Source organism: Somniosus microcephalus, unplaced genomic scaffold (assembly GCF_052327205.1).
Source record: "Somniosus microcephalus isolate GS21.2 unplaced genomic scaffold, FLI_Smic_1.0 unresolved_chr7, whole genome shotgun sequence".
NCBI lineage: Eukaryota > Metazoa > Chordata > Chondrichthyes > Squaliformes > Somniosidae > Somniosus > Somniosus microcephalus.
Window position 1 is genome coordinate 6,105,814 of NW_028225185.1, and position 21,717 is coordinate 6,127,530.

The 21,717-nt window shown below is 53.0% G+C and overlaps 1 protein-coding gene across 1 annotated transcript in view; it reads right to left on the minus strand.

Moving 5' to 3' along the window:
• LOC147086427 (otoancorin-like) overlaps positions 1-21,717 on the minus strand; it is a 66,204-nt gene that overhangs the window by 37,284 nt on the left and 7,203 nt on the right. Inside the window, exons 3-11 of the mRNA XM_085978248.1 lie at positions 20,889-20,910; positions 15,901-15,940; positions 10,634-10,724; positions 9,597-9,680; positions 8,655-8,741; positions 7,372-7,583; positions 5,573-5,751; positions 2,635-2,738; positions 1,428-1,567 (exon numbers count right to left, since the gene is read on the minus strand). Of these exons, the coding sequence (XP_085834374.1) occupies positions 1,428-1,567; positions 2,635-2,738; positions 5,573-5,751; positions 7,372-7,583; positions 8,655-8,741; positions 9,597-9,680; positions 10,634-10,724; positions 15,901-15,940; positions 20,889-20,910 (959 nt within the window). The remainder of the gene's footprint in view (positions 1-1,427; positions 1,568-2,634; positions 2,739-5,572; positions 5,752-7,371; positions 7,584-8,654; positions 8,742-9,596; positions 9,681-10,633; positions 10,725-15,900; positions 15,941-20,888; positions 20,911-21,717) is intronic.

The following is a 21,717-nucleotide window of genomic DNA, read 5'->3' on the forward strand; positions in this document are numbered from 1 at the left end:
GGTACTGAGGGAGCGCCGCACTGTCGGAGGGGCGGTACTGAGGGAGCACCGCACTGTCGGAGGGGCGGTACTGAGGGAGCGCCGCACTGTCGGAGGGGCGGTACTGAGGGAGCACCGCACTGTCGGAGGGGCGGTACTGAGGGAGCGCCGCACTGTCGGAGGGGCGGTACTGAGGGAGCACCGCACTGTCGGAGGGGCGGTACTGAGGGAGCGCCGCACTGTTGGAGGGTCGGTACTGAGGGAGCACCGCACTGTCGGAGGGGCGGTACTGAGGGAGTGCCGCACTGTCGGAGGGGCGGTACTGAGGGAGTGCCGCACTGTCGGAGGGGCAGTACTGAGGGAGCACCGCACTGTCGGAGGGGCGGTACTGAGGGAGCACCGCACTGTCGGAGGGGCGGTACTGAGGGAGCGCTGCACTGTCGGAAGGGCGGTACTGAGGGAGCGCCGCACTGTCGGAGGGGCGGTACTGAGGGAGCGTCGCACTGTCAGAGGGGCAGTACTGAGGGAGCGCTGAACTGTCGGAGGGGCAGTACTGAGGGAGCGCTGCACTGTCGGAGGGGCAGTACTGAGGGAGCCCCGCACGGTCGGAGGGGCAGTACTGAGGGAGCGCCGCACTGTCGGAGGGGCGGTACTGAGGGAGCGCCGCACTGTCGGAGGGGCAGTACTGAGGGAGCGCCGCACTGTCGGAGGGGCAGTACTGAGGGAGCGCCGCACTGTCGGAGGGGCAGTACTGAGGGAGCGCCGCACTGTCGGAGGGGCAGTACTGAGGGAGCGCCGCACTGTTGGAGGTGCCGTCTTTTGGATGAGATGTTAAACCGAGGCCCTGTCTGCCCTCTCAGGTGGATGTAAAAGATCCGACGGCCACTATTGGAAGAAGAGCAGGGGGAGTTCTCCCCGGTGTCCTGGGGCCAATATTAATCTCTCAACCAACATCAATGAAAAAAAAAAGGTCATTATCACATTGCTGTTTGTGGGAGCTTGCTGTGTGCCAATTGGCTGCCGCGTTTCCTACATTACAACAGTGACCACACTTCAAAAAAAGTACTTCATTGGGTGTAAAGTGCTTTGGGACGTCCTGAGGTAGTGAAAGGCGCGGGAGGAAGTCGAGTCTTTCAAATTGCCTGAGCCTAAACAGCGAGGCTATTCAACCGTGGAGGCTGTCACAATCCAGCTCACTCGTGCCCTTAGCTGACCCCACACACACACACGAAACTTCCAGCGAGGTGGGGTTGGAGTCGGGGGGGAGCCGCCAGTCAGGAGGGGGCATCTCCCTAGCCCAGTGATGCCCAGGCTCCAGGGGTAGCGGCCCCCCCCCGCACCGAGCGAGGACAGGAGAAACGCGAGCGCGACGGCGCCCCCCCGGAGGCTCGCTGCCCCCGACCCACAACACCCCCGCAGACCCCCGCCAAACCCACGAGGCGGCTTACCGCAGGATGTCCGCCAGCCGGGCGGGATCGACGCAGTGGCCCACCAGCATGGAGAGGAGGAGCTTCCCCCGCGAGGGCCCGATGTCAAACCCGCCGGCTGGGCCCTCGGCGAAGCCCGAATCGTTGAAGAGCCGGCAGACCTGAGAAGGGGGGAAAGAGAAGAAGGCAACGGTTCACCTTGCTGCTAAACAGTGGCGTTCCCCAACACGAAATGTGCCAGAGGGAAACTGGGATGTAAACGAAGCACAGGGAGCGTCCGTGGGACACACAAGGGAGAGCAGAAACCTCAGAGGCAGTCACACTCAGAAAGCTCCTTTCAATATTACAACAGAATCTCTACTTTCTACACTAGTGGGTTTCATCACAATGAGGGATGTTAGCGCTAGGAATAGATAACTGTCCCCATCAAACACTCCCAGGGCAGGTACAGCACGGGTTAGATACAGAGTAAAGCTCCCTCTACACTGTCCCCATCAAACACTCCCAGGGCAGGTACAGCATGGGTTAGATACAGAGTAAAGCGCCCTCTACACTGTCCCCATCAAACACTCCCAGGGCAGGTACAGCACAGGTTAGATACAGAGTAAAGCTCCCTCTACACTGTCCCATCAAACGCTCCCAGGGCAGGTACAGCACGGGGTTAGATACAGAGTAAAGCGCCCTCTACACTGTCCCCATCAAACACTCCCAGTGCAGGTACAGCACGGGTTAGATACAGAGTAAAGCTCCCTCGACACTGTCCCATCAAACGCTCCCAGGGCAGGTACAGCACGGGGTTAGATACAGAGTAAAGCGCCCTCTACACTGTCCCCATCAAACACTCCCAGGGCAGGTACAGCACGGGTTAGATACAGAGTAAAGCTCCCTCTACACTGTCCCATCAAATACTCCCAGGGCAGGTACAGCACGGGTTAGATACAGTGTAAAGCTCCCTCTACACTGTCCCATCAAACACTCCCAGGGCAGGTACAGCACGGGTTAGATACAGAGTAAAGCTCCCTCTACACTGTCCCATCAAACACTCCCAGGGCAGGTACAGCATGGGGTTAGATACAGGGAACTGGGCTGAAATGGACTAAAGACATTTCACATTGATGCCGAGCAGGGGGCAGAGGGAAGAGCTGGACGCAAGGCCCAGGGGTGAGCGGAAGTGTTCTGACTGTTTAATCCCCCTTTACCGTGAAGGCTTAAATCCACCAGGACCTACCTGTTGTGGGGTAATATAGCTGAAGTCCCTCGGAGGGGCATCAATGAGGAATAGGCCCAGTATCGCCAGAGTCTGGTTTTTGATCCAGTTAGTCCCACAGTTAGCTGGAGAGGCAACGGGTGAATATTTAGTGTACCATCTACAAGATGCACTGCAGCAACTCACCAAGGCTTCTTCGGCAGCACCTCCCAAACCCGCGACCTCCTCCCACCTAGAGGGACAAGGGCAGCAGGCGCATGGGAACACCACCACCTCCAAGTTCCCCTCCAAGTCACACACACCATCCTGACTTGGAAATATATCGGCCGTTCCTTCATCGTCGCTGGGTCAAAATCCTGGAACTCCCTCCCTAACAGCACTGTGGGAGCACCTTCACCACACGGACTGCAGCGGTTCAAGAAGGCGGCTCACCACCACCTCCTCAAGGGGCGACTAGGGATGGGCAATAAATGCTGGGCCTTGCCAGCGACGCCCACATCCCATGAACGAATAAATAAAATGCATCGATACTATTTGCCTCAACCACTCCCTGTGGTAGCGAGTTCCACATTCTCACCACTCTCTGGGTAAAGAAGTTTCTCCTGAATTCCCCATTGGATTTATTAGTGACTATCTTCTATTGACAGCCCCTAGTTCTGGTCTTGCAGCACAGGGAGGAGGCCATTCGGCCCATCGTGCCTGTGCCGGCTCTTTGAACGAGATCTCCAATTAGTCCCACTCCCCCCGGCTCTTTCCCCATAGCCCTGTGAATTTTCCCCTTCAAGTATTTATCCAATTCTCTTTTGAAAGTTACTATTGAATCTGCTTCCACCGCCCTTTCAGGCAGCGCATTCCAGATCACAACAACTCGCTGCATAAATTGTTTTTTTACATAGAAACATAGAAGAATAGGAGCAGGAGTCGGCCATTCGGCCCCTCGAGCCTGCTCCGCCATTCAATATGATCATGGCTGATCCTCTATCTCAATACCATATTCCCGCTCTCTCCCCATACCCCCTGATGCCTTTTGTGTCTAGAAATCTATCGATCTCCTTCTTCAATATATTCAGTGACTTGGTCTCCACAGCTTTCTGTGGTAGAGAATTCCACAGGTTCACCACCCTCTGAGTGAAGACATTTCTCCTCATCTCAGTCCTAAATGTCCTACCCCGTATCCTGAGACTGTGAGCCCTCGTTCTAGACCCCCCCCAGCCAGAGGAAACATCCTCCCTGCATCCAGTCTGTCTAGCCCTGTCAGAATTTTATACGTTTCAATGAGATCCCCTCTCATTCTTCTAAACTCGAGTGAATACAGACCTAGTCGACCCAATCTCTCCTCATACGACAGTCCTGCCATCCCAGGAATCAGTCTGGTGAACCTTCGCTGCACTCCCTCTACGGCAAGTATATCCTTCCTTACAAGCCAGAACTGGCGGAGTGCAGAGATCTGGGAGGGTTGTAGGGGATTGAGGACGATGCGGAGATAGGGAGGGGGGTTGCGAGGGCCTTGGAGAGATTTGCAAACACGGATGAGAATTTAAATAAAACCAAGGCAGTGCCGGACTGGCAGCCAATGTAGGTCAGCGAGCAGAGAGGGGGGATGATGGGCGAATGGGACTCGGTGCGAGTCAGGATACGGGAGTTTCAGATGAGCTGATTGTTACGGAGGGTGGAAGGTGAGAGGTCCGGCCGGGAGAGCGTTGGGTTAGTCGGAGTCAGGAGGTGACAATGGGCACGACTGAGGGTTTCAGCATAAGAACATAAGAAACAGGAGCAGGAATAGGCCACTCGGCCCCTCGAGCCTGCTCCGCCATTCAATAAGATCATGGCTGATCTTGGGCTCAAAGCCACTTCCCCGTCCGCTCCCCATAGCTCTTCAGTCCCTTATCTTGCAAAAAATTGTCAATCTCCACCTTAAATGTATTTAATGACCCAGCCTCCACGGCTCCCTGGGGCAGAGAATTCCACAGATTTACGACCCTCTGAGAGAAGAAATTCCTCCTCATCTCAGTTCTAAAAGGGCGACCCTTTATTCTAAAACTGTGCCCCCGAGTTCTAGATTTCCCCACGAGGGGAAACATCCTCCCTGCCTCTACCTTGTCGAGCCCCCTCAGTATCTTGTATGTCCAGAACCAGGGGTCACAGTCTAATGATAAAGGGTAAGTCATTTAGGACAGAGATGAGGAGGAATTTCTTCACCCAGAGAGTGGTGAACCTGTGGAATTCTCTACCACAGAAGGCAGTGGAGGCCAATTCATTAAATATATTCAAGAAGGAGTTAGATATATTTCTTCAGGCTAAAGGGATCAAGGGATATGGGGAGAAGGCAGGGACAGGGTACTGTGTTTGGATGATCAGCCATGATCTCATTAAATGGCGGAGCAAGCTCGAGGGGCCGAATGGCCTACTCCTGCTCCTATCTGCTATGTTTCTATGTTACAATAAGATCACCTCTCATTCTTCTAAACTCCAATGAGTATAGGCCCAACCTGCTCGACCTTTCCTCATAAGTCAAACCCCTCATCTCTGGAATTAACCGTGTGAAGCGTCTCTGAACTGCCTCCAATCCAAGTACAGCATATCCTTCCTTAAATAAGGAGACCAAAACTGTGCGCAGTACTCCAGGTGCGGTCTCACCAGCGCCCTGTAGAGTTGTAGCAGCGGATGTGCTGAGGCGGGGATGGAGACGGGCGATGTTATATAGAAACAGAGAAGATAGGAGCAGGAGTCGGCCATTCGGCCCCTCGAGCCTGCTCCGCCATTCAATGAGATCATGGCTGATCATCCAAATTCAGTACCCTGTCCCTGCTTTCTCCCCATATTCCTTGATCCCTTTAGCCTCAAGAGGTGGAAAGAGGTGGTCTTAGTGGTGGAGAGGAGATGGGGGGGTCGGAAGCTCAGCTGGAAAGACGCTCGTAGAAGTCGGAGATTAAGTCGGATTAAGCACAAGATCTCCTACCGCTTGGGAGGTCGGTCGTCGTGGCGCCCACGCTGCCGTCGCCAGACGCTCCGTCGATCTCCGGCCGCTCGCTCTTTCCCGGGCACTGGGCGGGCTTCAAGCTTTCCTTTGCCCAGTTGAAGATGCTGGCTCGGACGTCCCCGCGCAGTCCCCGGTGAATCCGGCGGAAGCCCTGCATGCTGATGGAGTGCACCGTGAGACAGAGAGAGGGAACAAAACAGATTCCGTCACCCTCATCCCAAATGTCCCAGGAACGATCAGGCAGAGAAGGGAGTCTTCCAGACTTCCGAAGTGTGGTCGCTGCTGTAATGTGGGAAACGCGGCAGCCAATTTGCGCACAGCAAGCTCCCACAAAGAGCAATGCGATAATGACCAGATCATCTGTTTTTAGTGATGTTGGTTGAAGGACACCGGGGAGAACTCCCCCTGCTCTTCTTCCAATAGTGGCCATGGGATTTATACATCCACCTGAGGGGGCAGACAGGGCCTCGGTTTAACGTCTCATCCGAAAGACGGCACCTCCAACAGTGCGGCGCTCCCTCAGTACCGTCCCTCTGACAGTGTGGCGCTCCCTCAGTACTGCCCCTCTGACAGTGCGGCGCTCCCTCAGTACTGTCCCTCTGACAGTGCGGCGCTCCCTCAGTACTGCCCCTCCGACAGTGCGGCGCTCCCTCAGTACTGTCCCTCTGACAGTGCGGCGCTCCCTCAGTACTGTCCCTCTGACAGTGCGGCGCTCCCTCAGTACTGCCCCTCCGACAGTGCGGCGCTCCCTCAGTACTGCCCCTCCGACAGTGCGGCGCTCCCTCAGTACTGCCCCTCCGACAGTGCGGTGCTCCCTCAGTACTGCCCCTCCGACAGTGCGGCGCTCCCTCAGTACTGTCCCTCCGACAGTGCGGCGCTCCCTCAGTACTGCCCCTCCGACAGTGCAGCGTCCCTCAGTACTGCCCCCTCCGACAGTGCGGCGCTCCCTCAGTACTGCCCCTCCGACAGTGCGGCGCTCCCTCAGTACTGCCCCTCCGACAGTGCGGCACTCCCTCAGTACCGCCCCTCCGACAGTGCGGCGCTCCCTCAGTACTGCCCCTCCGACAGTGCGGCGCTCCCTCAGTACTGCCCCTCCGACAGTGCGGCGCTCCCTCAGTACCGCCCCTCCGATAGTGCGGCGCTCCCTCAGTACTGCCGCTCCGACAGTACGGCGCTCCCTCAGTACTGCCCCTCCGACACTGCAGCGCTCCCTCAGTACCGCCCCTCCGACAGTACGGCGCTCCCTCAGTACTGCCCCTCCGACAGTACGGCGCTCCCTCAGTACCCGCCCCTCCGACAGTACGGCGCTCCCTCAGTACTGCCGCTCCGACAGTACGGCGCTCCCTCAGTACTGCCCCTCCGACAGTGCAGCGCTCCCTCAGTACCGCCCCTCCGACAGTACGGCGCTCCCTCAGTACTGCCCCTCCGACAGTACGGCGCTCCCTCAGTACTATACTGGGAGTGTCAGCCTAGATTATGGGCTCGAGTCTCTGGAGTGGGGCTTGAACCCATGACCTTCAGGCTCAGAGGCGAGAGAGAGAGCTCCCCACTGAGCCACGGCCGACACAAGGATAACCTGATAGTGAGATCGCAGAACTGTTCTCAATCTGCCAAAGATGTGCAGTCGAACAACATCGTTCTGCCTCTCCCTCGTGGATTGCGCTCAAAGGGGGTCTCGAAGCGTCTGGGGGAGGGTCGGTGGGGTTGTTGGAAGGAATCGCGGTTGCGGAGAAAGGTCACCCACCCCAGGCCAGGCCAAACGTCCAAATCCTACTCACATGACTTGCAGCAGCGTGCTGTTGACGACCGCTGGAAGACCCTCGAAGTTCTCGGCCGTTGCCCGCTGGAGGAACGAGGCGGCGCCCCACATCAAGAGACGGACCTCCCGCGGCTGCAGTCTGGTGAGCTCGGCGAGAATCGAATCCCACGCAATCTCCGGGCTCCGACTGCTCTCCACGCACGCCAGTAGTTTCGGCCCGTAGTCCTGGTCCTGTAAGCACACAAACATCTCAATCAGCCTCGCGCCCTCTTCATTCCTGGGCTGATTGACTGCTCCTTCAATGTGAGGAATATTAGCACTAAGGATATGATCAACTTCCCATTCACTGTCGGTACAGCACGGGTTAGATACAGAGTAACGCTCCCTCTACACTGTCCCATCAAACACTCCCAGGGCAGGTACAGCATGGGTTAGGTACAGAGTAACGCTCTCTCTACACTGTCCCATCAAACACTCCCAGGGCAAGTACAGCACGGGTTAGATACAGAGTAAAGCTCCCTCTACACTGACCCATCAAACACTCCCAGGGCAGGTACAGCACGGGTTAGATACAGAGTAAAGCTCCCTCTACACTGACCCATCAAACACTCCCAGGGCAGGTACAGCACGGGTTAGATACAGAGTAAAGCTCCCTCTACACTGTCCCCATCAAACACTCCCACGGCAGGTACAGCACGGGTTAGATACAGAGTAAAGCTCCCTCTACACTGTCCCATCAAACACTCCCAGGGCAGGTACAGCACGGGTTAGATACAGAGTAAAGCTCCCTCTACACTGCCCCATCAAACACTCCCAGGGCAGGTACAGCACGGGTTAGATACAGAGTAAAGCTCCCTCTACACTGTCCCATCAAACACTCCCAGGGCAGGTACAGCACGGGTTAGATACAGAGTAAAGCTCCCTCTACACTGCCCCATCAAACACTCCCAGGGCAGGTACAGCACGGGTTAGATACAGAATAAAGCTCCCTCTACACTGCATGAGTGTCCTTAGGGGAAACTCAGGCAGGGGTTCCAGGGTACTGATCACTATCCAGTGAATCCCCCGCTAGAAAGGGCGGTCTTTGAGAGAGCACAGGATCTCTGCGATGCCTGATGTGGTCGAATATCTCAGCGAAACTCTCTGTCCAGGCTCCCGCGCGGTGGAGTTTTGGGTGGGACACGCAGTGTGTGACCAGGCCCACTTCGGGAGAAAAGGTCAGAGAATGGCGGGAGAGAGGGGAATAGCTAGCGGAGTGGGGGTGGACGTTGGCCTCTCAGACCGCGGCTGACTGGGTCTCACCTCCATCAGCCTCTGCATCAGTATCAGGAATGTGGTGATGTCCATCTGCTTGTCTGCGGCGAGCATCATTCCCAGATCCCACGGAGGCTGCACGGAGAAACGGACATTAACAAACTTCAAAACCGGCCATAGTTAAAGGTTTGCTTGCTCAGCCTCATATGTTACCCAAAGACTGGTTTTACCACAACTGTTTAGTCAAGTCCCTGCTCACTGGGATATCAGGACAGGTGACCAAAAGCTGAGTCAAAGAGGTCAGTTTTAAGGAGCATCTTAAAGGAGGAGGGTGAGGTGCAGAGGTGTAGGGAGGGAATTCCAGAACACTCTCAGGGCAGGTACAGCACGGGTTAGATACAGAGTAAAGCTCCCTCTACACTGTCCCATCAAACACTCCCAGGGCAGGTACAGCACGGGGTTCGATACAGAGTAAAGCTCCCTCTACACTGTCCCCATCAAACACTCCCAGGGCAGGTACAGCACGGGTTAGATACAGAGTAAAGCTCCTTCTACACTGTCCCCATCAAACACTCCCAGGGCAGGTGCAGTACAGGTTAGATACAGAGTAAAGCTCCCTCTACACTGTCCCATCAAACACTCCCAGGGCAGGTACAGCACGGGTTAGATACAGAGTAAAGCTCCCTCTACACTGTCCCCATCAAACACTCCCAGGGCAGGTACAGCACGGGTTAGATACAGAGTAAAGTTCCCTCTACACTGGCCCATCAAACACTCCCAGGGCAGGGACAGCATGGGGTTCGATGCTGTAATTTTATTTGGGGCCAACGCAGTCAATTATTGAATTTCAAATTCAACCCGCGGTGGGATTTGAACTCACGATCGCCGGGTCACGAACCCAGCACCTGAACCGCTATAGAAACAAGCCGTTATCTCACGAGGTGTCCCCCCCACCCCGCGCCCCCGCCCCAGCTCAGCGCCCCCTCTCACCTGGGTCGCGGTCTCGTTTTGCTCCACTGATGGGGTGACCCGTGTCTGCCAGGTGTCCGTGGCTTCCGTCCATCCTGTACTGGGCTGCACCAGAAAGAACATTAATAGAGCAGGTACTCAACCGAAGTGTACAGCACAATTCTCAGCAAGCTGTTCTTTGTCAACTCCGTGCTATTGTGGGTGAGGCGATTGGAACCCTCTCCATTACAGTATTTCGTGCCCCATCTTGTGAGTCGTCCTCCATTTTGTGCCCCCATCCACCATCTTGTGAACCGTCCTCCATTTTGTGCCCCCATCCACCATCTTGTGAACCATCCTCCATTTTGTGCCCCATCCACCATTTTGTGTAACCGCCCTCCATTTTGTGTCGCCATCCACCATTTTGTGAACCGTCCTTCATTTTGTGTCCCCATCCACCATCTTGTGAACCGCCCTCCATTTTGTGTCCCTATCCAGCATTTTGTGAACCGTCCTCCATTTTGTGTCCCCATCCACCATTTTGTGCCACCGTCCTCCATTTTGTGCCCCATCCACCATTTTGTGCCCCATCCTCCATTTTGCGCCCTCCCTTTCCTTTTCTCCATTTTGACTCCCACCTCCCCTCGAGGTGCCGACTTGCTGGGGGGCGGGGGGCGGGGGAATAGGGTTTCCCGGGTTGAAATCAGGCTGTCCACTGCCTCGCCCGCTAGTGGCTATCCGCCCAGTGGGCTGAGCGCCCGCAGGTTGCTCGACCGCTGCGGGGGTGGCAGCTCACAGTCGCAACCGAGCCCGACCCTGTCCGAACCCAACGTCCACCTTTTCCACCGGGGTGGGGAGGGCAGGAACCCTGGCTGGTTGACCGCGCGTTCCCCACCCGCACCCACCCTACTCAGGTAATTCGGCGCAGACTGGAGATGGGTAGGAGGTGCGCCTGCGTGGCTCAACACAGCCCGAGGAGGTGCCTGTGCCTGTTGAGCTAAAGGGCAGCTGTGTACTGTGGTTGGGGCGGGGGGGAGGGGTTGAGGAGCGTTTGCAAAGGAAACAACTATTTGCTGTACCTGTGGGGAGACGGTACTCGGGGCTCCGTCGTGGGACTGCGAAGTGTTGGCTGTAAATTCAGCTATTAGTCTGTTGTGTTGCAAGACGATTCTGGGACGAGAAAGTCAGAGCAAAGAGTTAGAGGCTGATCGCAAGCTGAACGGCTAATCAATGGTCGGCAGTTTCAGATGCCTCCCTTCCAGTATTGCCTATCGTTTTAAGAAAGACTCGCGTTTCTCCAGCACCTTTCACCACCTCAGGACGTCCCAAAGCGCTTCACAGCCAATGAAGTACTTTTTTCAAAGTGTGGTCACTGTTGTAATGTGGGAAACGCGGCAGGCAATTTGCGCACAGCAAGCTCCCACAAACAGCAATGTGCGAATGACCAGATCATCTGTTGGTTGAGGGATAAATATAGGCCCCAGGACGCACCCCCTGTTCTTCTTCAAAATAGTGGCCGTGAGATCTTTCACATCCACCCGAGAGGGCAGACGGGGCCTCGGTTTAACATCTCATCCGAAAGGCAGTACCTCCCCCAACCCCAATCATCTCCATTCTGGCCGGGAATAGCGGTGTCACGATATGTGTTTTGCCTTTCACAGCCGGGCCACTAGCTGGAGCTCCTTGCCGCAGCGACGTGTGTCACCGTGAGGGACCTTATGTCATCTCTTGTTCTGGCTCGCTCCCAGCAACCACCAACGTTCCAGCTGGACTCCAGAGGTACAGGATAGCACCAGAACGGTGCGGACACACCATCAGTAACCAACTGAAGGGACTGAATAGCAACGTGTTGGACATGAAGACAGACTGATCGGCTATTTTCAGCCAGGCACTGATCAGGTCCTACAGGAAAGGGATGGAATAATTCCTACAGCGTTACGCCAAGCCTCTGTAAATGGAAAGGTCCTTCAGAGTGACAGGGAATGGGAAGGGGTTTGGTTCCATTGGGATTGTGTACAGTGGGAGTGAATGGGAAGGGGTTTGGGTCCATTGGGATTGTGTACAATGGGAGTGAATGGGAAAGGGTTTGGGTCCATTGGGATTGTGTACAGTGGGAGTGAATGGGAAAGGGTTTGGGTCCATTGGAATTGTGTACAGTGGGAGTGAATGGGAAGGGGTTTGGGTCCATTGGGATTGTGTACAATGGGAGTGAATGGGAAGGGGTTTGGGTCCATTGGGATTGTGTACAATGGGCGTGAATGGGAAGGGGTTTGGGTCCATTGGGATTGTGTACAGTGGGAGTGAATGGGAAGGGGTTTGGGTCCATTGGGATTGTGTACAATGGGCGTGAATGGGAAGGGGTTTGGGTCCATTGGGATTGTGTACAGTGGGAGTGAATGGGAAGGGGTTTGGGTCCATTGGGATTGTGTACAGTGGGAGTGAATGGGAAGGGGTTTGGGTCCATTGGGATTGTGTACAGTGGGAGTGAATGGGAAGGGGTTTGGGTCCATTGGGATTGTGTACAATGGGAGTGAATGGGAAGGGGATTGGGTCCATTGGGATTGTGTACAATGGGAGTGAATGGGAAGGGGTTTGGGTCCATTGGGATTGTGTACAATGGGAGTGAATGGGAAGGGGTTTGGGTCCATTGGGATTGTGTACAATGGGAGTGAATGGGAAGGGGTTTGGGTCCATTGGGATTGTGTACAGTGGGAGTGAATGGGAAGGGGTTTGGGTCCATTGGGATTGTGTACAATGGGAGTGAATGGGAAAGGGTTTGGGTCCATTAGGATTGTGTACAGTGGGAGTGAATGGGAAGGGGTTTGGGTCCATTGGGATTGTGTACAATGGGAGTGAATGGGAAGGGGTTTGGGTCCATTGGGATTGTGTACAGTGGGAGTGAATGGGAAGGGGTTTGGGTCCATTGGGATTGTGTACAGTGGGAGTGAATGGGAAGGGGTTTGGGTCCATTGGGATTGTGTACAATGGGAGTGAATGGGAAAGGGTTTGGGTCCACTGGGATTGTGTACAGTGGGAGTGAATGGGAAAGGGTTTGGGTCCATTGGGATTGTGTACAGTGGGAGTGAATGGGAAGGGGTTTGGGTCCATTGGGATTGTGTACAATGGGAGTGAATGGGAAGGGGTTTGGGTCCATTGGGATTGTGTACAATGGGCGTGAATGGGAAGGGGTTTGGGTCCATTGGGATTGTGTACAGTGGGAGTGAATGGGAAGGGGTTTGGGTCCATTGGGATTGTGTACAGTGGGAGTGAATGGGAAGGGGTTTGGGTCCATTGGGATTGTGTACAGTGGGAGTGAATGGGAAGGGGTTTGGGTCCATTGGGATTGTGTACAGTGGGAGTGAATGGGAAGGGGTTTGGGTCCATTGGGATTGTGTACAATGGGAGTGAATGGGAAGGGGATTGGGTCCATTGGGATTGTGTACAATGGGAGTGAATGGGAAGGGGTTTGGGTCCATTGGGATTGTGTACAATGGGAGTGAATGGGAAGGGGTTTGGGTCCATTGGGATTGTGTACAATGGGAGTGAATGGGAAGGGGTTTGGGTCCATTGGGATTGTGTACAATGGGAGTGAATGGGAAGGGGTGTGGGTCCATTGGGATTGTGTACAATGGGAGTGAATGGGAAGGGGTTTGGGTCCATTGGGATTGTGTACAGTGGGAGTGAATGGGAAGGGGTTTGGGTCCATTGGGATTGTGTACAATGGGAGTGAATGCGAAGGGGTTTGGGTCCATTGGGATTGTGTACAATGGGAGTGAATGGGAAGGGGCTTGGGTCCATTGGGATTGTGTACAGTGGGAGTGAATGGGAAGGGGTTTGGGTCCATTGGGATTGTGTACAATGGGATTGAATGGGAAGTTTGGGTCCATTGGGATTGTGTACAATGGGAGTGAATGGGAAGGGGTTTGGGTCCATTGGGATTGTGTACAATGGGAGTGGATGGGAAGGGGTTTGGGTCCATTGGGATTGTGTACAGTGGGAGTGAATGGGAAGGGGTTTGGCTCCATTGGGATTGTGTACAATGGGAGTGGATGGGAAGGGATTTGGGTCCATTGGGATTGTGTACAATGGGATCGAATGGGAAGGGGTTTGGGTCCATTGGGATTGTGTACAGTGGGAGTGAATGGGAAGGGGTTTGGGTCCATTGGGATTGTGTACAATGGGAGTGAATGGGAAGGGGTTTGGGTCCATTGGGATTGTGTACAATGGGAGTGAATGGGAAGGGGTTTGGGTCCATTGGGATTGTGTACAATGGGAGTGAATGGGAAGGGGTGTGGGTCCATTGGGATTGTGTACAATGGGAGTGAATGGGAAGGGGTTTGGGTCCATTGGGATTGTGTACATTGGGAGTGAATGGGAAGGGATTTGGGTCCATTGGGATTGTGTACAATGGGAGTGAATGGGAAGGGGTTTGGGTCCATTGGGATTGTGTACAATGGGAGTGAATGGGAAGGGGCTTGGGTCCATTGGGATTGTGTACAAAGGGAGTGAATGGGAAGGGGTTTGGGTTCATTGGGATTGTGTACAATGGGAGTGAATGGGAAGGGGTTTGGGTTCATTGGGATTGTGTACAATGGGAGTGAATGGGAAGGGGTTTGGGTCCATTGGGATTGTGTACAGTGGGAGTGAATGGGAAGGGGTTTGGGTCCATTGGGATTGTGTACAATGGGAGTGGATGGGAAGGGGTTTGGGTCCATTGGGATTGTGTACAATGGGATTGAATGGGAAGGAGTTTGGGTACATTGGGATTGTGTACAGTGGGAGTGAATGGGAAGGGGTTTGGGTCCATTGGGATTGTGTACAATGGGAGTGAATGGGAAGGGGCTTGGGTCCATTGGGATTGTGTACAAAGGGAGTGAATGGGAAGGGGTTTGGGTTCATTGGGATTGTGTACAATGGGAGTGAATGGGAAGGGGTTTGGGTTCATTGGGATTGTGTACAATGGGAGTGAATGGGAAGGGGTTTGGGTCCATTGGGATTGTGTACAGTGGGAGTGAATGGGAAGGGGTTTGGGTCCATTGGGATTGTGTACAATGGGAGTGGATGGGAAGGGGTTTGGGTCCATTGGGATTGTGTACAATGGGATTGAATGGGAAGGAGTTTGGGTACATTGGGATTGTGTACAGTGGGAGTGAATGGGAAGGGGTTTGGGTCCATTGGGATTGTGTACAATGGGATTGAACGGGAAGGAGTTTGGGTCCATTGGGATTGTGTACAGTGGCAGTGAATGGGAAGGGGTTTGGGTCCATTGGGATTGTGTACAGTGGGAGTGAATTGGAAGGGGTTTGGAACCATTGGGATTGTGTCCAATGGGAGTGAATGGGAAGGGGTTTGGGTCCATTGGGATTGTGTACAATGGGAGTGAATGGGAAGTGGTTTGGGTCCATTGGGATTGTGTACAGTGGGAGTGAATGGGAAGGGGTTTGGGTCCATTGGGATTGTGTACAATGGGAGTGAATGGGAAGGGGTTTGGGTCCATTGGGATTGTGTACAGTGGGAGTGACTGGGAAGGGGTTTGGGTCCATTGGGATTGTGTACAGTGGGAGTGAATGGGAAGGGGTTTGGGTCCATTGGGATTGTGTACAATGGGAGTGAATAGGAAGGGGTTTGGGTCCATTGGGATTGTGTACAATGGGAGTGAATGGGAAGGGGTTTGGTCCATTGGGATTGTGTACAATGGGAGTGAATGGGAAGGGGTTTGGGTCCATTGGGATTGTGTGCAAGGGGAGTGAATGGGAAGGGGTTTGGGTCCATTGGGATTGTGTACAATGGGAGTGAATGGGAAGGGGTTTGGGTCCATTGGGATTGTGTACAGTGGGAGTGAATGGGAAGGGGTTTGGGTCCATTGGGATTGTATACAGTGGGAGTGAATGGGAAGGGGTTTGGGTCCATTGGGATTGTGTACAATGGGAGTGAATGGGAAGAGCTTTGGGTCCATTGGGATTGTGTACAATGGGAGTGAATGGGAAGGGGTTTGGGTCCATTGGGATTGTGTAGAATGGGAGTGAATGGGAAGGGGTTTGGGTCCATTGGGATTGTGTACAATGGGAGTGAATGGGAAGGGGTTTGGGTCCATTGGGATTGTGTACAATGGGAGTGAATGGGAAGGGGTTTGGGTCCATTGGGATTGTGTACAGTGGGAGTGAATGGGAAGGGGTTTGGGTCCATTGGGATTGTGTACAATGGGAGTGAATGGGAAGGGGTTTGGGTCCATTGAGTTCCTGTACAATCGAACGATTGGGACGGGCTTTAGTTCTTTAGGATTCTAGATGTAGATCAGACTGAATTGTTCGGTGAAATTATTCAGACTGTTTTTTTGAAGATTTACCTTTGAAGAAAATCTGCAAAGCCACTTGGAGTGCTGACATCTGGAAGACAGGAACACATATCTCAGTAAGTCGGCAGAATTGGCTCTTGTTAATAGCAGTGACATGAATCAGTCATTCATGAACGAAAGACATATGAAATAATACTGAGCAGCCTATGGGTCGCGCTGTCCAGGGAGAGTATAAATACTCGGGCACGGGCCCAGCTTGCGCAGGACATTCTTAACAGGAACTAGTGAAGGACCCAACTGGACCTCCATGTTGTAAAACAGTTGATTAAAGCTTTGTTTAACGTTTAGACCAAGTGCCTCGTAGTTTTCTTACGTCAAGCAGTAACGCCTCAAACATGCGCAGATGGGGTGGGGGGGCTTTGCTGCTGTCCCGGCCATGGCTGCAGCCGATGAAGACAGAGAATGCTGCATCGTCCACTCGGATTAGAGTGAGGGTTTCGGAGTGATTCATCGACCTGAACTGGGAATGGGAGGCAGTGAGTACAGGCTGGGTGCGGCAAAGAAAACATAGAACGATACAGCACAGAAGGAGCCCATTCGGCCCATCGTGCCTGTACCCTCTCATTGGTAGAGTTGTCCAAATAGACCCACTTCCCCAGCTCTTTCCCCACAGCCCTGCAAATCTTTCCCTTCCAGTATTCCCTTTTGAAAGTTACTACTGAATCTCCTTCCAACGACCTTTCAGGCAGCGCATTCCAGATCACAACAACTCGCTGCGTTAAAACATTCTCCTCATCTCCCCTCTGGTTCATTTGCCAATCACCTTAAATCTCTGTCTTCTGGTTACCGACCCTCCTGCCACTGGAAACAGTTTCTCCTTATTTACTCTATAGGTTTTGAACGCCTCTATCAAATCTCCTCATAACATTCTCTACTCAAAGGAGAACAACCCCAGCTTTACTAATAATAGAGCGTCTTCCTACTCGGGGTAGATGGAGGAGTCTGTGCTGGTGAAACCAGTTAGCATCTCACTCAGGGCAGGTACAGCACGGGTTAGGTACAGAGTAAAGCTCCCTCTACACTGTCCCATCAAACACTCCCAGGGCAGGTACAGCACGGGTTAGATACAGAGTAAAGCTTCCTCTACACTGTCCCATCAAACACTCCCAGGGCAGGTACAGCACGGGTTAGATACAGAGTAAAGCTCCCTCTAAACTGTCCCATCAAACACTCCCAGGCAGGTACAGCACGGGATAGATACAGAGTAAAGCTCCCTCTACACTGTCCCCATCAAACACTCCCAGGGCAGCTACAGCATGGGTTAGATACAGAGTAAAGCTCCCTCTACACTGTCCCATCAAACACTCCCAGGGCAGGTACAGCACGGGTTAGATACAGAGTAAATCTCCCTCTACACTGTCCCATCAAACACTCCCAGGGCAGGTACAGCACGGGTTAGATACAGAGTAAAGCTCCCTCTACACTGTCCCATCAAACACTCCCAGGGCAGTTACAGCACAGGTTAGATACAGAGTAAAGCTCCCTCTACACTGTCCCATCAAACACTCCCAGGCAGGTACAGCACGGGTTAGATACAGAGTAAAGCTCCCTCTACATTGTCCCATCAAACACTCCCAGGGCAGGTACAGCATGGGTTAGATACAGAGTAAAGCTCCCTCTACATTGTCCCATCAAACACTCCCAGGGCAGGTACAGCATGGGTTAGATACAGAGTAAAGCTTCCTCTACACTGTCCCATCAAACACGCCCAGGCAGGTACAGCACGGGTTGGATACAGAGTAAAGCTCCCTCTACACTGTCCCATCAAACACTCCCAGGGCAGGTACAGCACGGGTTAGATACAGAGTAAAGCTCCCTCTACACTGTCCCCATCAAACACTCCCAGGGCAGGTACAGCACAGGTTAGATACAGAGTAAAGCTCCCTCTACACTGTCCCCATCAAACACTCCCAGGGCAGGTACAGCACGGGTTAGATACAGAGTAAAGCTCCCTCTGCACTGTCCCATCAAACACTCCCAGGGCAGGTACAGCACAGGTTAGATACAGTGCACCAGCACGGTGGCATAGTGGTTAGCACTGTTGCCTCACAGCGCCAGAGACCCAGGTTCGAATCCGGCCTCGGGCGACTGTCTGTGTGGAGTTTGCACATTCTCCCCGTGTTTGTGTGGGTTTTCTCCGGGTGCTCCGGTTTCCTCCCACGCGCCGGCCATCAAGCCCTGTCTAATCTAATCCCATATTCCAGCATTTGGTCCGTAGCCTTGTATGCTATGGCATTTCAAGTGCTCATCCAAATGCTTCTTAAATGTTGTGAGGGTTCCTGCCTCCACAACCCTTTCAGGCAGTGAGTTCCAGACTCCAACCACCCTCTGGGTGAAAAAGTTCTTTCTCAAATCCCCTCTAAACCTCCCGCCCTTTACCTTGAATCTATGCCCCCTAGTTATTGACCCCTCTACTAAGGGAAAAAGCTCCTCAGCATCCATCCTATCTATGCCCCTCATAATTTTGTACACCTCAATCATGTCCCTCCTCTGCTCCAAGGAAAACAAACCCAATCTGCCCAGTCTCTCTTCATAGCTGAAGCGCTCCAGCCCTGGTAACATCCTGGTGAACCTCCTCTGCACCCTCTCCAACGCGATCACATCCTTCCTGTAGTGTGGCGACCAGAACTGCACACAGTATTCCAGCTGTGGCCTAACCAGTGTTTTGTACAGCTCCATCATAACCTCCTTGCTCTTATATTCAATGCCTCGGCTAATGAAGGCAAGTATCCCATATGCCTTTTTTGCCACCTTATCCACCTGTTCCGCCGCCTTCAGGGATCTGTGTACTTGCACACCCAGATCCCTCTGACCCTCCGTCTTGCCTAGGGTCTTACCATTCATTGTGTATTCCCTTGCCTTGTAAGTCCCCCCAAAGTGCATTACCTCGCACTTTTCCGGGTTAAATTCCACTTGCCACTGTTCCGCCCATCTGACCAACCCATCTATATCGTCCTGCAGACTGAGGCTACCCTCCTCGCTATTTACCACCCTACCAATTTTTGTATCATCCGCGAACTTACTGATCATACCTTTTACATTCATATCCAAGTCATTAATGTAGACCACAAACAGCAAGGGACCCAGCACCGATCCCTGTGGTACCCCACTGGCCACAGGCTTCCAGTCACAAAAACAACCTTCGACCATCACCCTCTGCCTTCTGCCACTAAGCCAGTTTTGTATCCAATGTGCCAAGGCACCCTGGATTCCATGGGCTCTTACCTTCTTGACCAGTCTCCTGTGCGGGACTTTATCGAAGGCCTTACTGAAATCCATGTATACCACATCCACTGAGTAAAGCTCCCTCTACACTGTCCCCATCAAACACTCCCAGGGCAGGTACAGCACGGGTTAGATACAGAGTAAAACTCCCTCTACACTGTCCCATCAAACACTCCCAGGGCAGGTACAGCACGGGTTAGATACAGAGTAAAGCTCCCTCTAAACTGTCCCATCAAACACTTCCAGGCAGGTACAGCATGGGTTAGATACAGAGTAAAGCTTCCTCTACACTGTCCCATCAAACACGCCCAGGCAGGTACAGCACGGGTTAGATACAGAGTAAAGCTCCCTCTACACTGTCCCATCAAACACTCCGAGGGCAGGTACAGCACAGGTTAGATACAGAGTAAAGCTCCCTCTACACTGTCCCCATCAAACACTCCCAGGGCAGGTACAGCACGGGTTAGATACAGAGTAAAGCTACCTCTACACTGTCCCCGTCAAACACTCCCAGGGCACTTCCAGCACGGGTTAGATACAGAGTAAAGCTCCCTCTACACTGTCCCCATCAAACACTCCCAGGACAGGTACAGCACGGGTTAGATACAAAGTAAAGCTCCCTCTACACTGTCCCCATCAAACACTCCCAGGGCAGGTCCAGCACGGGTTAGATACAGAGTAAAGCTCCCTCTACACTGTCCCATCAAACACTCCCAGGGCAGGTACAGCACAGGTTAGATACAGAGTAAAGCTCCCTCTACACTGTCCCATCAAACACTCCCAGGGCAAGTACAGCACGGGTTAGATACAGAGTAAAGCTCCCTCTACACTGTCCCCATCAAACACTCCCAGGGCAGGTACAGCACGGGTTAGATACAGAGTAAAGCTCCCTCTACACTGTCCCATCAAACACTCCCAGGGCAGGTACAGCACGGGTTAGATACAGAGTAAAGCTCCCTCTACACTGTCCCATCAAGCACTCCCAGGGCAGGTACAGCACGGGTTAGATACAGAGTAAAGCTCCCTCTACACTGTCCCATCAAACACTCCCAGGGCAGGTACAGCACGGGTTAGATACAGAGTAAAGCTCCCTCTACACTGTCCCATCAAACACTCCCAGGGCAGGTACAGCACGGGTTAGATACAGAGTAAAGCTCCCTCTACACTGTCCCATCAAACACTCCCAGGGCAGGTACAGCACGGGTTAGATACAGAGTAAAGCTCCCTCTACACTGTCCCCATCAAACACTCCCAGGGCAGGTACAGCACGGGTTAGAGACAGAGTAAAGCTCCCTCTACACTGTCCCATCAAACACTCCCAGGGCAGGTACAGCACGGGTTAGATACAGAGTAAAGCTCCCTCTACACTGTCCCCATCAAACACTCCCAGGGCAGGTACAGCACGGGTTAGAGACAGAGTAAAGCTCCCTCTACACTGTCCCATCAAACACTCCCAGGGCAGGTACAGCACGGGTTAGATACAGAGTAAAGCTCCCTCTACACTGTCCCATCAAACACTCCCAGGGCAGGTACAGCACGGGTTAGATACAGAGTAAAGCTCCCTCTACACTGTCCCCATCAAACACTCCCAGGGCAGGTACAGCACGGGTTAGAGACAGAGTAAAGCTCCCTCTACACTGTCCCATCAAACACTCCCAGGGCAGGTACAGCACGGGTTAGATACAGAGTAAAGGGGGTTTGAATTAAGTTGATTAGAATGTTGGATTACCGTTTCACAGATTATTAATACTTGCCTGTGTTGAGGCATTCCTCCATCTGTAAAAGAGAAGAATAACACTGTAATGATATCAGCAAATAGTGATGGTATTTGCCTGTTTGATTATTTATGCCTTACCAGCATATTTGCCTGATTGATTATTTATACCTGACCAGCAGAGGGCATCTGAGAGACAAGCAGTTTAGTTTTAGTTTCGTTTTAGATGGATGTCTAAGATGGTGTCTCCTGTAATGCTGTTAACTGAGTTGAACAGACTTTAGATAAAAAGGCATCTCTTTCATGAATGTGTCGTCATTGAACCCACATACAAATCGATACATGGTGTCAGAAGTGATTGAAAGAGATGAAGAGGAAAAATCTGAAGTGAAATCAGCTCTCCACATGTTAGCAAGCCAAAAGAGAACATCGTTACTTACCGTTGGAGAATAGCTAACGAAGTGGAAAATGGAAGGTTTACACCCACCGGCGAAGCTTCAGTTGACAGGTAATGTGGCTGAAAGTTGGAGGAGGTTCAAACAACGTTTGGAGTTGTATTTAGCGGCAATCGGAGCTGACGAGAAAAGTGATAAAATGAAAGCGTCAGTGTTCTTGCATGTCGTGGGTGATGAAGCGCTGGGGGTGTATAACAACTTCACATTCGCTGCTGATGGAGGCAAAATGAAGCTGGATAAAATAATGGAACAGTTTGAGGCCTACTGCATACCTAAACGTAACGTGACGCTTGAGAGGCACAGATTTTTCACATGTGTACAGAAAACGGGAGAGACTATTGATCAGTATGTGACTGAACTGAGAAACAGAAGCAAAACGTGTGAATTTGGGGGACTGACAGACTCGCTGATAAA